The 13,985-nt window shown below is 39.7% G+C and overlaps 1 protein-coding gene across 1 annotated transcript; it reads left to right on the top strand.

Annotated features, from left to right (window-relative positions):
* Positions 1–4,685: 4,685 nt before the first annotated feature.
* On the top strand, positions 4,686–13,022 carry slc33a1 (solute carrier family 33 member 1). The gene is made up of 7 exons (XM_053623690.1): positions 4,686–4,765; positions 6,285–7,056; positions 7,843–8,045; positions 9,040–9,224; positions 9,798–9,915; positions 10,054–10,269; positions 10,951–13,022. Exons 2-7 carry the CDS (start codon positions 6,327–6,329, stop codon positions 11,116–11,118), a joined length of 1,620 nt encoding a protein of 539 aa, XP_053479665.1. The 5' UTR covers positions 4,686–4,765; positions 6,285–6,326; the 3' UTR covers positions 11,119–13,022.
* Positions 13,023–13,985: the final 963 nt, after the last annotated feature.

Below are 13,985 nucleotides of genomic sequence, written 5' to 3'. Positions count from 1 at the left end.
TTTTTGTTTTCTGCCCCTGTTCTGTGGTTTGGAGCTGATTTTGATTCTTAAAGGTGCAATAAGTCAATATTCTTTCACTTCTTACTAATACAAATATAGCACGTTCGCCTCACACGTCCAGGGTCGGGGGTTCGATTCCCACCGTGGCCCTGTGTGTGCGGAGTTTGCATGTTCTCCCCGTGCTGCGGGGGTTTCCTCCAGGTACTCCGGTTTCCTCCCCCAGTCCAAACACATGCATGGTAGGCTGATTGGCGTGTCCGTAGTGTATGAATGTGAGTGTGTATGTGATTGTGTCCTGCATTGGATCGGCACCCTGTCCAGGGTGTACCCCGCCTTGTGCCCGATGCTCCCTGGGATAGGCTCCAGGTTCCCCTGCGACCCTGAAAAGGATAAAGTGGTATAGAAGATGGATGGATGGATGATCAATAGTTTATTTAAAGCGTTGCCTCAGAACAAGTGTATTACGAAGATGAATAACAAAAACAGTTTGGAAACCTGACTTCCGGCCCGGGATGTTTGGCTGCGTCCTAAATCGCGTCCTGTGACGGTACTCAGTGCATTGCTGTTGAAACAGTACCTACTAATGAGTATGTGTGTGTATCATGACTACAATCCTGGACATAGTACATCCGCCATGTTAGCGTCGTGATGTGCCTTCGACGTCATCACAAACACAAAAATCTTCAACAAGTTAACAATGGCTGTGTCCGAAACCGCATACTTACCTGCTATATAGTAGGCGAAAAGCAGAACGCCAGAGGGGTGGTATTGTATGTCCAAATTCTCAGTATGTGAGGATAATGTAAGGCGCCATGCAAGGCGCTAACTTGCCATCGGGAGCAACTTGGGGTTCAGTGTCTCGCCCGAGAACACTTTGGCATGTGGAGTCACGTGGGAGTCATGAGTAACTAGTTTCACGCATACAGTATGTCTTAAAAATATATATTATTTCCTTCAGTTAAAACTTTAAGTGTGCACATGCTGCATATCACATGTCCTAGCTCACTGTTCTCAATCTCACGCATTTAAGCCTCGTTCTTTAACAAACTCCACGTGGCTCCTCACACTCCACACACCGTTATGAGTTATCTCAAGTTGTTTTTTTTTTACACTGTAAACCCAATCAAATTCTCCATCAGACTCCACTCAGATCAGACACGCGGTATCTCCAGACAGACCGGAAAGTTTTTGTAGGTTGATGAATTCAGTAATTTTGTAATATTTGGCGAATTTGTCATATTCTAACAGCTGTACGTAAAATATCTGCCGAGGTTTATTACAGCCACCTGTAGAAGGCCGTGATTAGTCATGTAGGATTTATCATTACTTTGCGGCTTGACTACGCACTATGACACTTGGCAAATTTGGCTTAACGAATCTTATATAAATGGAATAATCAAACACCATGAACACAGACTTCTACACACTTTATTTTCTAAAGGCCAGGTGTGTCAGGGAAACCTAACTGGTAATGTGTATATCATGCGTTAGACATTAAGTCAAGGTGTTTGAGGATCTGATTTATTTTATTTAAGGCATATTGTTATGCCTTTCACGATGGAGGTTGAAAACTCAATACACAGAAGACAAAATACGTAGAATTAAGGGGAAAAAACACCAGCGCTAGATTGGCAAATAAAATTATAGGCCTAATATGAGTTTTATACATACATACATACATATATATATATATATATATATATATATATATATATATATATATATATATATATATATATATATAAAGTGGAGATCAAATAAATTCATTAAAGTAGTTTAAACCAATAACTGAAAATGTAATATTAAGTCTATCTATCTATCTATCCATCTATCATGTCTATCTATCCATAGTATTTATCTATCTATCTATCTATCTATCTATCTATTGTGTCTATCTATCTACCTAGCTATCATGTATATCTATGTATATCTATCGTGTCTATCTATCTATCTATCTATCTATCTATATATCTATCTATCCATAGTATCTATCAATGTATTGTGTCTGTCTATCTATCTATCTATCTATCTATCAATTTATTGTGTCAATCTGTCTATCTATCTATCTATCTATCTATCATGTCTATCTATCTATAGTATCCATTTATCGTGTCTATCTATCTATCTATCTATCCATAGTATCTATCAATGTATTGTGTCTATCTATCTATCTATCTATCTATCTATCTATCTGTCTATCTATCATGTCAATCTATCTATAGTATCCATTTATCGTGTCTATCTATTTATCTATCTATCTATCTATCTATCATGTATATCTATCTATCTATCTATCTATCTATCTATCTATCTATCTATCTATCTATTTGTTTATCCATTGGTCTCTCTGTCTACAGTGGATATAAAAAGTCTACGCACCCGAGTTAAAATGGCAGGTTTTTGTGATGTAAAAAAAAGAAACCAGGATAAATCATGTCAGAAACTTTTCTACCTTTATTAGGAAATTTTAACCTATTAACTGAAGTCAAAAACAATAAGAATCATTTTAGGGGGAAAATTACAAATAAAAAAAAAAAGTACAATAACTCGGTTGCATACGTGTGCACATCCCTAAACTAATACTTAGCTGAAGCACCTTTAGATTTTACCACAGCATTCAATCTTTTTGGGTAAGATTCAGTGAGTTTGGCGCGTCTTGACTTAGCAATATTTTGCCATTCTTCCTTGCGAAAGCATTCTAACTCTGTCAGACTGGCTGGGCATCTCCTGTACACAGCCCTCTTCAGGTCACCACACAGATCTTAGATTGGATTTAGATCTGGACCATTCCAAAACCTTGAACTTGTTTTGGTGAAGGATTTTCAGGATTTTCCCTTCATTTTAATCAGATCCGAAGAAACTAGTAACTTGCTACTCGAGAAGTCTTCTCATCGGATGCTTTATTACTCTTCCTCGAGTAATTATTACCATTGTCACGTTTACTGTTACTCGAGTAAGTCTTTTTATAAGTAGTTTTCCTTGTGCTTGTGTACTTTTCCTTTGGCTACATTCTTGTCATGATGAAAGGTGAAATTCCTCTTTTACAAAAGAATGGCAAATATCTTCAAGACAGTGTAATGTTTTTACCCCTCTACTGCATGAATTTTTACATCTACATAAAAATATGTTTGTATGTATTTGTATCACTTGAATTAGTTCAAGTAATATAAATATATAAAACATTTTGAGAACAAATGTTTAGATGGGGTAGCTGGTAAATGTGCAGTGGTGGAAACTATAGTGCTATATATAGTCAAATAGCAAAGCGTATAGAGAACACAGAAATAACACGAAATGTATGACATGGCACTTTTTTTTTTTGTTGTTATGTCAAAGTTAAAGCCCCCTTTGTCCATTTACATAGGAAAATAGTAGTTTTGTATAATTGCCTATCAATAATTGGAGATAAATGAATTGTGGCAACACCATGCAGTAAAGGTTTAATATAATTTACAAATCATTAAATTCCATTCAATATTAGTGCTTGTATTGTGTGTTTTAGTTAGGGACTTTGCTAATCAGACCGTTTACATACGATTACTATCACTCTAGCTTTTTTAATTACACACACACACCTCATTAAACCTGCCTATAAAACACTAGTAAAATGAAGGGGTGACGTGAGCACTGATCATGCTGATTCATTTCAGTTTTATTAAGATGCATAATAAAACTGACCAGAAATCAGTTAAACCCATAGTTGACGCTGCTTCATAGGTTCACTTTGAGATCAACACCCCCTAGTGGCAACCATCGGAGTTTATTTATTTTAAAAAATGTATGTATGTATATATATAAATATAAATATTATATATATATATAATATTGAAAACAGAGCATAGCATAGCATACAATAGTACAAAACAGAGTGCGGCATTAATTGCTAACAAGGGATCCAACAATTATATTATAATATTTTAAACATGTTAATGACTTATAAAAAGAAGAGAACAATTTCAGAGAAGATGTAAAACAATGAAATTCCACTATAAAAACCCCAAAGATTGGGGATGAATGAGCATACTTTTGTTTTATGTGTATAAAATTCTGCCAGTAGTATAAATAAATGAACAGTGCAATCCAACACCTCTGTTAACATTGTTTTCATAATACACAATGATATCCTTTAATGTCAAATAGTATTTCATCTCTACTAAATTAAAGACAAATTCTGCCAATTCTCTCCAAAAACGAGGGACAATTTTACATTCAGAAAACAAATACGTCACCAACTCTTTCTCACTTTTACAAAAAATAAAAATAAAAATAAAAAAAAGAGCATAAATCATCAATATCAGAGTATCTTGAAATGAAAGATTTAACACTGTGGATGGTATGCATTTTTTTTAATGTATATAATTTATTTAGTTTTATTATGAATACTATATTTAAAGGGGGTTAACTAAGCATTCCTCCAATTAATATTATCAATAATAAAAGTTCCAAAAAAAAATCCCTCTAGGTACTATTTTATTTTGTTTATGAAAAATAGTACAAATGTGTTTATTATTGCATTCATATTTTTTTTTTCAACCATCCGAGTTTCGAAACGTTTCGCGACGAAGCCTCGTTTGCTAAAATCACGTGACTTGCCCAATTTGATTCACCACTGAATCGAAACAAAAGATCCGTGAAGCTCCATGAATCAGCGCGGAACTCAGAAACGCTGGCGTTGAGACACGTCAGCCGAAACTGGCGGAACTATTTGAGTGATGCACACGGACCAGAACCGCTTCCGCGTTCGGAAAGACTGAACACAAACTGGGTATTTTCCTTGTCTCTGACTATTAATATAATTTTGTATTATTTTTTATACCCAAGATATTGTCGGTTTAAATCCAGTTTCCCTGGATATACATCGTATATTAATTGGTTTATTTGTTGCAGGTTTTAATGACACGTGGTATGTTATTATGAAAGGTAACCGCGCATCCGTTACAGAACTGGGACTTAAATCCTCAATGACTCATTACTTACTATTCACTAGATCACATAGGGTATCAAACAATGGCTTATAAACCCTTTAAATATATAAAACATAACTGTAAGATAGTAAAATAACTCTGGTGTGTTTAGAGGTTCTAGTGCTAATATGTTGGTTGGTGTTGTGTTTCCTTTATTCCCATGACAAGTTAGTCGTTGTTTCCCATGCATGACGTCATAGGGGGGGGGACTTTGTGATTGCTAGCACAGTTACAATGGTGTTTAATAAGAAGAAATGTAGACGTAGTGGAGACGGTGCACTCAAATTCTGCCCCAGAATGCAATGCAGCTGTATGACCCTAGGTCTCTACAGGATCGATCGGCCAACTACAAGATGACCGATTCAAGTGATGCAGCAGCGCTTTAGTCCTTTTCGTCTGTCGTCTTGTAGTTCGCTGATTAACGAAAGCGACGTGTTAATTAAAGAACTTTTAAGTCCACTCAGAGTTTCATTGCGAAAAAGGAAATACTGGACGGTACTGAGGATCGCATGTTAATTATAAACATTAATATGCAGGTCGTTCAGGGTGGATTTTTTTTAATTTTTTTTTTTTATTAGTGCTTTTGGTTTGATCTGTTATTAGTAAAGTATCTGTTTAGTGATTGTCCTGTGTGGTAGAAATTTAGACACACCAGTAGACTCGTCCTCTCGGGTGAAAAAGGTTTATTACAGAAGGATGAATGCAGGATAGAAGATGAGAGCGCTCCGAAGCACTCGTCTCTCTCATGCCCTATATAAGTTTTAAGATAAGGATCGCTGGACATCTGCGAGACTCGAAAAGGGAGTTCTGGGAGTTTTGAGCCAGTTTGGTGGTTTCAAGGTCTTCGCAGATATGCCAACCGTCCAAACAGACTTCATATAAATCCATAATGAACTTTTTCACACTATCCGTTGTTTACCCAGATGAGGACGGGTTCCCTTCTGAGTCCGGTTCCTCTCAAGGTTTCTTCCGCTTATCATCTTAGGGAGTTTTTCCTCACCACCGTCGCCGCTCGGTTGGGATAAATTCGCACCTTTAATATCTATATACCGTGTTGATATTTCTGTAAAGCTGCTTTTGAGACAGTGTCTATTGTAAAAAGCGCTATACAAATAGAATTGAATATGCAGACTTTCCTGAAGACAGTAACATGTTTGTGTCCATGTAAGAGGGTAGAAAGTTCTGTGCTAACCTCCATGACATGACCACAAGCGGCATGACTGCTGAACTTGAACAGCGCTATTACAAAGTAATGATTTCCCTCACACCTGCTGCTATATGTGCTTTCTCATGCACTTTACACAACGACTCTGCTTCCAGGTCCATCTCTGAAACAGCTGCTTTGATGCCCAGTGAGCAGAAATGGAGCTTCCTGAGTCCATAACCCATATGAATGGGCGACAGAGGAAGTCTGCGGTGATTACTGCGCACACGGCTGACCAGGAGATGGTGGACGAGGAAGAGGCGCTCGTTCAGGACTCAGACAGCGAGGACGGACGTCCTATCGCGCGCGGTGGAATCCAAGGAGAGCTGGGTAGCGTGTGTCTGCTCCTCTTTCTCTACATCCTCCAGGGGATTCCTTTAGGACTGGCTGGAAGCATTCCTCTCGTCATGCAAAGTAAAAATGTTAGCTATAAAGACCAGGCCTACTTCAGCTTCGTCTTCTGGCCTTTCAGTCTGAAGCTGCTCTGGGCTCCTCTGGTGGACTCGGTCTACGTGAAGCGCTTTGGACGCAGGAAGTCGTGGCTCGTTCCCACTCAGTACCTGCTCGGGTTCTTCATGCTGGGACTGTCGTTCACTGTGAATTCTCTCCTGCACACGGACGGACCCGGAGGCCCAGACGTGCTCACCCTCACCGCCGTCTTCTTCATGCTGGCTTTTCTAGCGGCCACGCAGGACATCGCGGTCGACGGCTGGGCCCTCACCATGCTGTCCAAGGAGAACGTGGGATACGCTTCCACTTGTAACTCCGTAGGCCAGACGGCCGGGTACTTCCTGGGGAACGTGCTGTTTCTGGCTCTGGAGTCGGCCGATTTCTGCAACAAGTACCTGAGGTTTGAGCCACAGGATCAGGGCATCGTCACACTGTCGGGTATGGAGACATAATAGTGATGTTTTTTTTTTTTTTCCCAAGATTGAACTAAATTCATTTATTTAAAAGTGTTTATTCAAAAACGTTAAGATGTCTTTGCTTTTTCAGGTAGAGAGACTGTTTTTAACGTGATGGTCGCTTTACCATTTAATAATGGTCTGTATGCTGCACTGCTGTAGAGTGTGCGAGTGTGCGAGAGAGAGGAGGATTAGTTTTGATGAATAAAAGCCAGGAATTATTGTATTCAAATCAGTGCTTAATTTTTAAGACGCGACTTCACCATGTATGTAACTCCAGTTTCCTCCCCGAGTCCAAAGACATGCGTTGTAGGCTGATTGGCGTCTCCAGATTGTCTGTAGTTTATGAACGGGTGTGTGAATGTGTGTGTGATTGTGCCCTGCCATGGTTCGCACCCTGTCCTGTACAGAAAATGGATGGATGGACACACCTTGTATAGTCCTTGAAAATAAAATAGTGCTTGAAAAGCCCTTGGAAGTCTTGGAATTTCATTATGAAGAACCGTGGGAGGTGTGGCCTCGGTGGCTCTTGGTGAAGGAGGCGTGGCCTCAGTGGCTCTTGGTGAAGGAGGCGCATATACACAACACACACACACACACACACACTATAGTTCATCATTAGCCATGCACGTTACCTAAACGTCTCATAGCATTGTTCTTTGTAGCTCCAGAGCTCAGTCGCTGTATCGGTTTCTCTGTTTACAGAAGATTTCATGTCTTAAACCAATTTTTTTTCACCATGCCCATTTTGTGCCTGTGTGCCTACCAGACTTCCTGTTTTTCTGGGGGATTGTATTTATTGTGTCCACCACCCTGGTGGCCCTTCTGAAGTCGGAGAACAGCAGACAGCAGCGCTCCAGGCGGAGACGGAAAGAGGAGACGCAGGGGGTAATGGAGACGTACAAGCTCCTGTTCTCCATCATCAAGCTGCCTGCAGTCTTCACTTTCTGCTGCCTGCTGCTCACATCAAAGGTAGTCACTTATCATTTTTTTATTAAAAAAAAAAAACCAGTGTGTTAAATTAAACAGGTAATATCTCTCTTACGTCCAAAGAATGGAAGATCATTGCTGACGTTGCAGGTTATTCATTCGGTTGATAATCTGGTGAGTCGATGGCTCAGAACCTTAAGAAGATAAGAAAGCTTCTAACAGGATGCCAGGAACAGGAACTGCGGTTTTTATTTATTTATTTATATTTATTTTTATTTCTGTTCACTGTTGGGTGCAAAAGTTTGCATCCCCCCTGGTTTTTTTTATTTTTATTTTTATTTTTTTAACATTTTAATATTATGTATATACAATGCAATATTCCAAAATGTCCTTACTTGTGAGGATCAAGAATCACCAATGACCCCTAACACACTAAACATTAGAGCTCGACCAATAGTGGATTTTACCGATGGCGATAACCGATTAATCAACCGATAGACTTTAAAATTTATACTGAATGAAAACATAACAGTAAAAGCTTGCTAAACTTTATTACAAAAGTAAACAGTACTGACCGTACCGTGAAAATGTACTGTACTTTTTTTTATCTAATGAAATAAATATTAACGTGTATTAATTGTTAATAAATATTAAAGTAAATAAATGCTATACGTCCAAACGGAACCGAAAAGTAACGCTCCAAGTAAAAAAATAAAAATAGACATGTAAAATGAATCAAAAAACACTTCAAATATCACAAAATTTGTCAGTTTTTATTTCGCCTCTAGAGGCCGCTCTCGTACCGTATAATGACGGCGTAACCTTCTCAGCGGCTCCCGCAACGGATGCAACCGGGAACAACTATCGGTGTGGATCTGTAACGATAACCGAGAGTTCCAGCGATCGGTTCACTGTGCCGATTAATCGGGCGACCTCTAGTAAATATCTTGATGTAGTAAATATCTCTCTCTCTCTCTCTCTCTCTCTCCCTCTCTCCCTCTCTCTCTCTCTCTCTCTCTCTCTCTCCCCCACACAGATGGGCTTTTCAGCAGCAGACGCAGTGACGGGGCTGAAGCTGGTAGAAGCTGGAGTGCCAAAAGCTGAGCTGGCTCTGCTGGCTGTTCCCATGGTTCCTCTGCAGATCCTGCTACCGCTCATCATCAGTAAATACACAGCCGGGCCTCGACCGCTCAACATCTTCTATAAAGCCTTTCCTTTCAGGTACGTATGGCGTGATTTTATTTATTTTTTTTAATTATAGCTGTATGTGTAATCTGTTGTTTGCAGTCCAGGAGACAGTTAAAGTCCCCATGACATCTAAATTGTCGTTTTGTGGCTTTTAGTATGAACATGTCCGCCTTAAGGTTATCTATAAGCATCATTCAGCACTTCAGTGTCCCGCCCCCAACATTTTTAAAAAATCTATGGTACTCACTGTCAAGTACGACTTAGCCCGGGGCTGTGAGGTAAGCTAAACGCTATTGGCTGATCAGAAAGGCGGAGGAGCCATCCGATATGTCCCGCCCTGACTTCCTGTTTCAGTGGAAATTACGTCACTATGTCGAATAACGCCGCGCGTTTCAAGGCGCTTTACGCGGACGTTAAATAGTAACGGCTCCATCTAGCCAGTTGTCTAGGATCATGATGGCTCACGTTGTTACTATAGAAACTGCTGTTATGGAAAACTAATCAACACCTTCTGACCAATCAGAGTCGAGAACAGAACAGCGCCGTGGTATTTGCTGGACGTGTTTTGTAAATGCTCCGATGTGTGTGTTTCTGTGCTCACTGCAGGCTGCTGATTGGTCTGGAGTACGCGCTCCTGGTGTGGTGGACCCCTAGTGTGAAGCAAGAGGACGGATTTCCTGTGTATTACTACGCTGTGGTGCTGCTCAGCTACGCTCTACACCAGGTCGGTCTGCTCGTAGCATCTGTCAGATATTACAGTCCCGGTGTACGTTGTTACTATAGAAACTGCCGTTATAGTAAACGAATCAACACCTTCTGACCAATCAGATTCGAGTACGATTTAATTCTGTGTCTCTTCTAGGTGGCGCTGTATAGCATGTTTGTGGCCTGCATGGCGTTCAACGCTAAAGTGAGCGACCCGCTGATAGGAGGCACGTACATGACCCTGCTGAACACTGTATCCAATCTGGGGGCGAACTGGCCCTCAACGCTGGCCCTGTGGCTGGTCGACCCGCTCACGTCGAAACAGTGCGAGGGGGCTGCGGGGCAGACGTGCGGCTCGGCTGAAGAGGCAGGGGTCAGTCCTCCGTCTCCTCGTATAACACCTAATCATAGTGATGTTCATTCACTGATGGCCTTTTGAATTCTTCCGTCAGACTGTGTGTCGAGTTAGTGAGAATCAGGGCAGGCTTGTTTTTGTTTTTAATCCATAAAGTGATCGTAAAGGGCACGGTATTTATTTATTTATAAATGTCTTTGGTGGTGTTGCATCGTATTGGTATAAATTGTAATCAATTTTCTCACTTATAAGTGGCATGCAAAAACCATACCTGTAGAAAAAGGAAAAAAAATCATTCTTAATAATAATAATAATCATCATCATCATCAGCACCTTGACGTACGTTATAAAGAAAATAAAACGGCTAATAAAAAAAAAAAATCATAAGTAACAAATCAGAAAATAGAAGAAAAAAATAATAGAAATTCCCAAAATAAAATAATTAGTAATAATTTAAATATTAGAAAATAATTCTAAAAAAAATAACCATAAAATAAACAAGTAAAAGAGAAAACAGTTTGTTAGAAATTTGGTAAAGCAGGGAATTGTAACTTCATAAATATTCAAATGAAATATATTTACAAATGTAAATTACTAAAAAAAAAAAAATGATACAACAAATATATTTCTTTACTTTCTCAGCTTTTTAAAACGGACATTGTCTGACTCGGTCGTCTTTCTCTTCTCTTCTCTCCTCAGCTGTGTGTGAAAGAAGGCGGCGTGTGTGTGACGGCTCTGGACGGTTACTACGTGGAGTCGTTCGTGTGCGTGCTGATCGGACTGGCCTGGTGGATTTTCTTCGGCAAGAAAATGAAGCGTTTACAGGAAGAGAGTCCGTCGGCTTGGCAATGCCGGATACGCAAGTAACGCAGTCGTACACGGACTCCGAACACACGCTAATAACGGACCAATAAGAGCGCAGTTAGAGCTCCTATTCATTCGCACAACTCTGACTGGCTCCTGCTGAATTTTATCTCTCATTAATGTTAGAATTATTATTATTATTATTATTATTTTGTTTTAAATGAAGTCCTCCGAGCGAGGATATTTTGCTCTCCTGCTCGACACTCGTTGGCGGATTTTCAGACTTTTGGTCGAGCTTCTTTTGAACTGAAGAGAGAGGGAAAAAAAACGAACCCTGTGGATTAAATCGGTGCAATTTTCTGTACTCGGATCTCCACTGTGGCCTCTTGCTCTGTTACTCCACATAAAATAAACCACGGGGTTAACAAGGGACAAAGTGCGCTCCCTTAAATCTCCTCCTTCATTTCACAATCCACTGCAGGTCGTCGTGCCTTGTGTGTGTGTGTGTGTGTTTGTTTGTTTGTTTGTTTGTTTGTTGGTTTTGTTTTTTTTGTTGCTTTTCCTCGCCTTTAAAATGAGAGATCCAGTTGCAATCCCTAATACTGTGTTTAATCAGTAGAGAACATCTGAAAAAATGTTCACCCTCACATATCTATCATAGATACTATAATCTCAGTTGTGTTTCATTTTGTTGTTTAATCGATCTTGCCCTAAATGGGGGGCGGGTGGGGGTGTGTGTGTGTGAAGAAGACGAAAAAAAGCTGATAACGAGGCTGTATTTCCTGTACACCAGCATCACAACACTGCAATGAAGAGAAATTGATTTGGTCTTGTTTAATAACAGGATTGTGATCACTTCCTCACATCTGGATTTGGAATCACGGTTTTATTTTTAATATTACGATTCGTTCGGATGGAAAATAATTATTTGACCCCCATCCTACATCCAGATTTGTTTATGTAATTATTATATTATAATGGTTATAATATTATTGTTTTTTTTTTGTTTGTTTTTTTTGAATAAAGTGTTAATTCATTGCAATTAATTATCAATGATTCATACGATTACATATGATTAAAAGAAAATGATTGTTTTTTATTTCACAGTAAGAGTGATCACATATAATCGTGTACTGTCCAGAAGGAAGACGGGAAAAGAAACATCCCTGCTTTTTATTTCTTTTTTTTTTAGTTTTTATCAGAATTCCCTTTTTAATAAAAAAAATACTGAAGATGCTAACTTTTTTTTGATGTAGCTGAATTTAAAAGTCATTTCCTGTTCTCCGAATCAGCTGTTTAACTGTTAGCTGTTTAACGTGACGGCGCAGGGCCACGAGGACGCGGATATGACCCGAGAGTGAAGTACTGAGCCTGATGCAGGCTGTTATCTCATTCCAGTTTTCTTCCAGTTGTTTCTTATCCCAATGTTAAAGGTCATTTGAAAGCATCTGACCGAATTCGACATGCCTGTCTTCGGCTGGAAGAGATGTCTCTGTGATGTTGTTCGTTTGTTCGTTGAAACGGAGTCACCAGCACTTTTTGAAGAATCGACACCGTGTAATGGTGTAACATTAAATAATAAGCTTGACACTGGATTGACACTAGATTGTTTTTTCTTTATTTGGATTTTCATTATACTTTTTTTATTATTTTTTAATTTTATTTTATTTTTTTGCTCTAAGTGAGCTGGAATCTTTTTGCAGGAGAACCACAGTTACAATGTGACTGACGAAAACTGTAAAATATTTAACATGAACACAGTTCTGAGGGGGTGTGTGTGTGTGTGTGTGTGTGTGTGTGTGTGTGTTTTTTCTTTTCCCCTCTCCAGCTGCATTCCCAAAGTGTCTAAATATTCAAAAATTCTGATGCGTATTTGTTGTGTAATTAAAAGCAATTTAAAACCTTGTTTTTTTTTTACCCTGGTATATTTTCATAATTAGACCATTATACCATTTTTTATTATTATTATTTTAACTACACTGTATGGCCAGAATATACCTGTGTATATATCTGTCCATTCCATTCCCGATTTGCTGTTATAATAAGAACCACTCTTCTGGGACGGCGTTCCACTAGATTTTGGGGCGTGGCTGAGGGGATTTGTGTGCGTTCGGCTACGGGAGCGGTAGTGAGGACAGGTATTGATGTCCGGATGTCGAGGAGGCTCTAGTTTCTGTTCATCCCGAAGGTGTTCACTGGGGTCGAGGTCAGGGCTCTGTGCAGACCACTTGAGTTCTTCCACCCCAATCTTAACACACCATGTCTTCGTGGAGCTCACTTTGTGCACAGGGGCATTGTGATGCTGGAATGATGTTTGGGTCTCTTAATTCCAGTGAAGGGAAATGGTAACTCTACATCACACAAAGACATTCTATACAGTTGTGTGCTTCTGACAATTACAGTTACATTTATATAGGTCTTTACATGTATCCTCAACCGCCATTAATGTGTAGCATCCATCTGGATGATAAGACTGCAACCATAGTGTGCCATAACTCCCACCACACACCAGCTATTAGTGGAGTGGAGAGGAGAAGAGAGTGATGGGGATTATGAATAGATAAGGGCCAATTTCGTCAGGGCACTGGGGTACAATAAGTGTCCTGGGATTTTTAATGACTCACTTTGTTTTAAGTGCTGTTTTTACAATACAGTGTCCCTATACTGGGGAATTAGGCCTCACACAGAGCACAGGGGGAGTGTCCCCTGCTTGCCTCGCTAATACCACTTCCAGCGGCAACCTTAGTTTTCCCCAGGAGGTCTCCCATCCGGCTACTGGATAGCCGGATGGGAGACCTAGGCAAGAACTACAGGAAACCAGGCGAGAACTACAGGGAGATATGGCTCTTGCATATGATGACGTAGTAACGGTTTGGTGAAGAACCACATATGGATGTGATGTTCATGAGTCCACATACTTTTGACCATAT

Source organism: Ictalurus furcatus, chromosome 4, assembly GCF_023375685.1.
Source record: "Ictalurus furcatus strain D&B chromosome 4, Billie_1.0, whole genome shotgun sequence".
Classification (NCBI taxonomy): Eukaryota; Metazoa; Chordata; class Actinopteri; order Siluriformes; family Ictaluridae; genus Ictalurus; species Ictalurus furcatus.
Note: the sequence above shows the minus strand (reverse complement) of the source record. Positions and strands in the feature narration are given on the sequence as shown.

Bases quoted from the DNA above. Each gene is read 5' to 3' on its own strand.
- slc33a1 (XM_053623690.1), top strand. From the start codon at position 6,327: ATGGAGCTTCCTGAGTCCATAACCCATATGAATGGGCGACAGAGGAAG. The intron at 8,046-9,039 runs GTAGTCACTTAT...TCCCCCACACAG, and splicing joins GCCTGCTGCTCACATCAAAG to ATGGGCTTTTCAGCAGCAGA. The intron at 9,916-10,053 runs GTCGGTCTGCTC...TGTCTCTTCTAG, and splicing joins TCAGCTACGCTCTACACCAG to GTGGCGCTGTATAGCATGTT.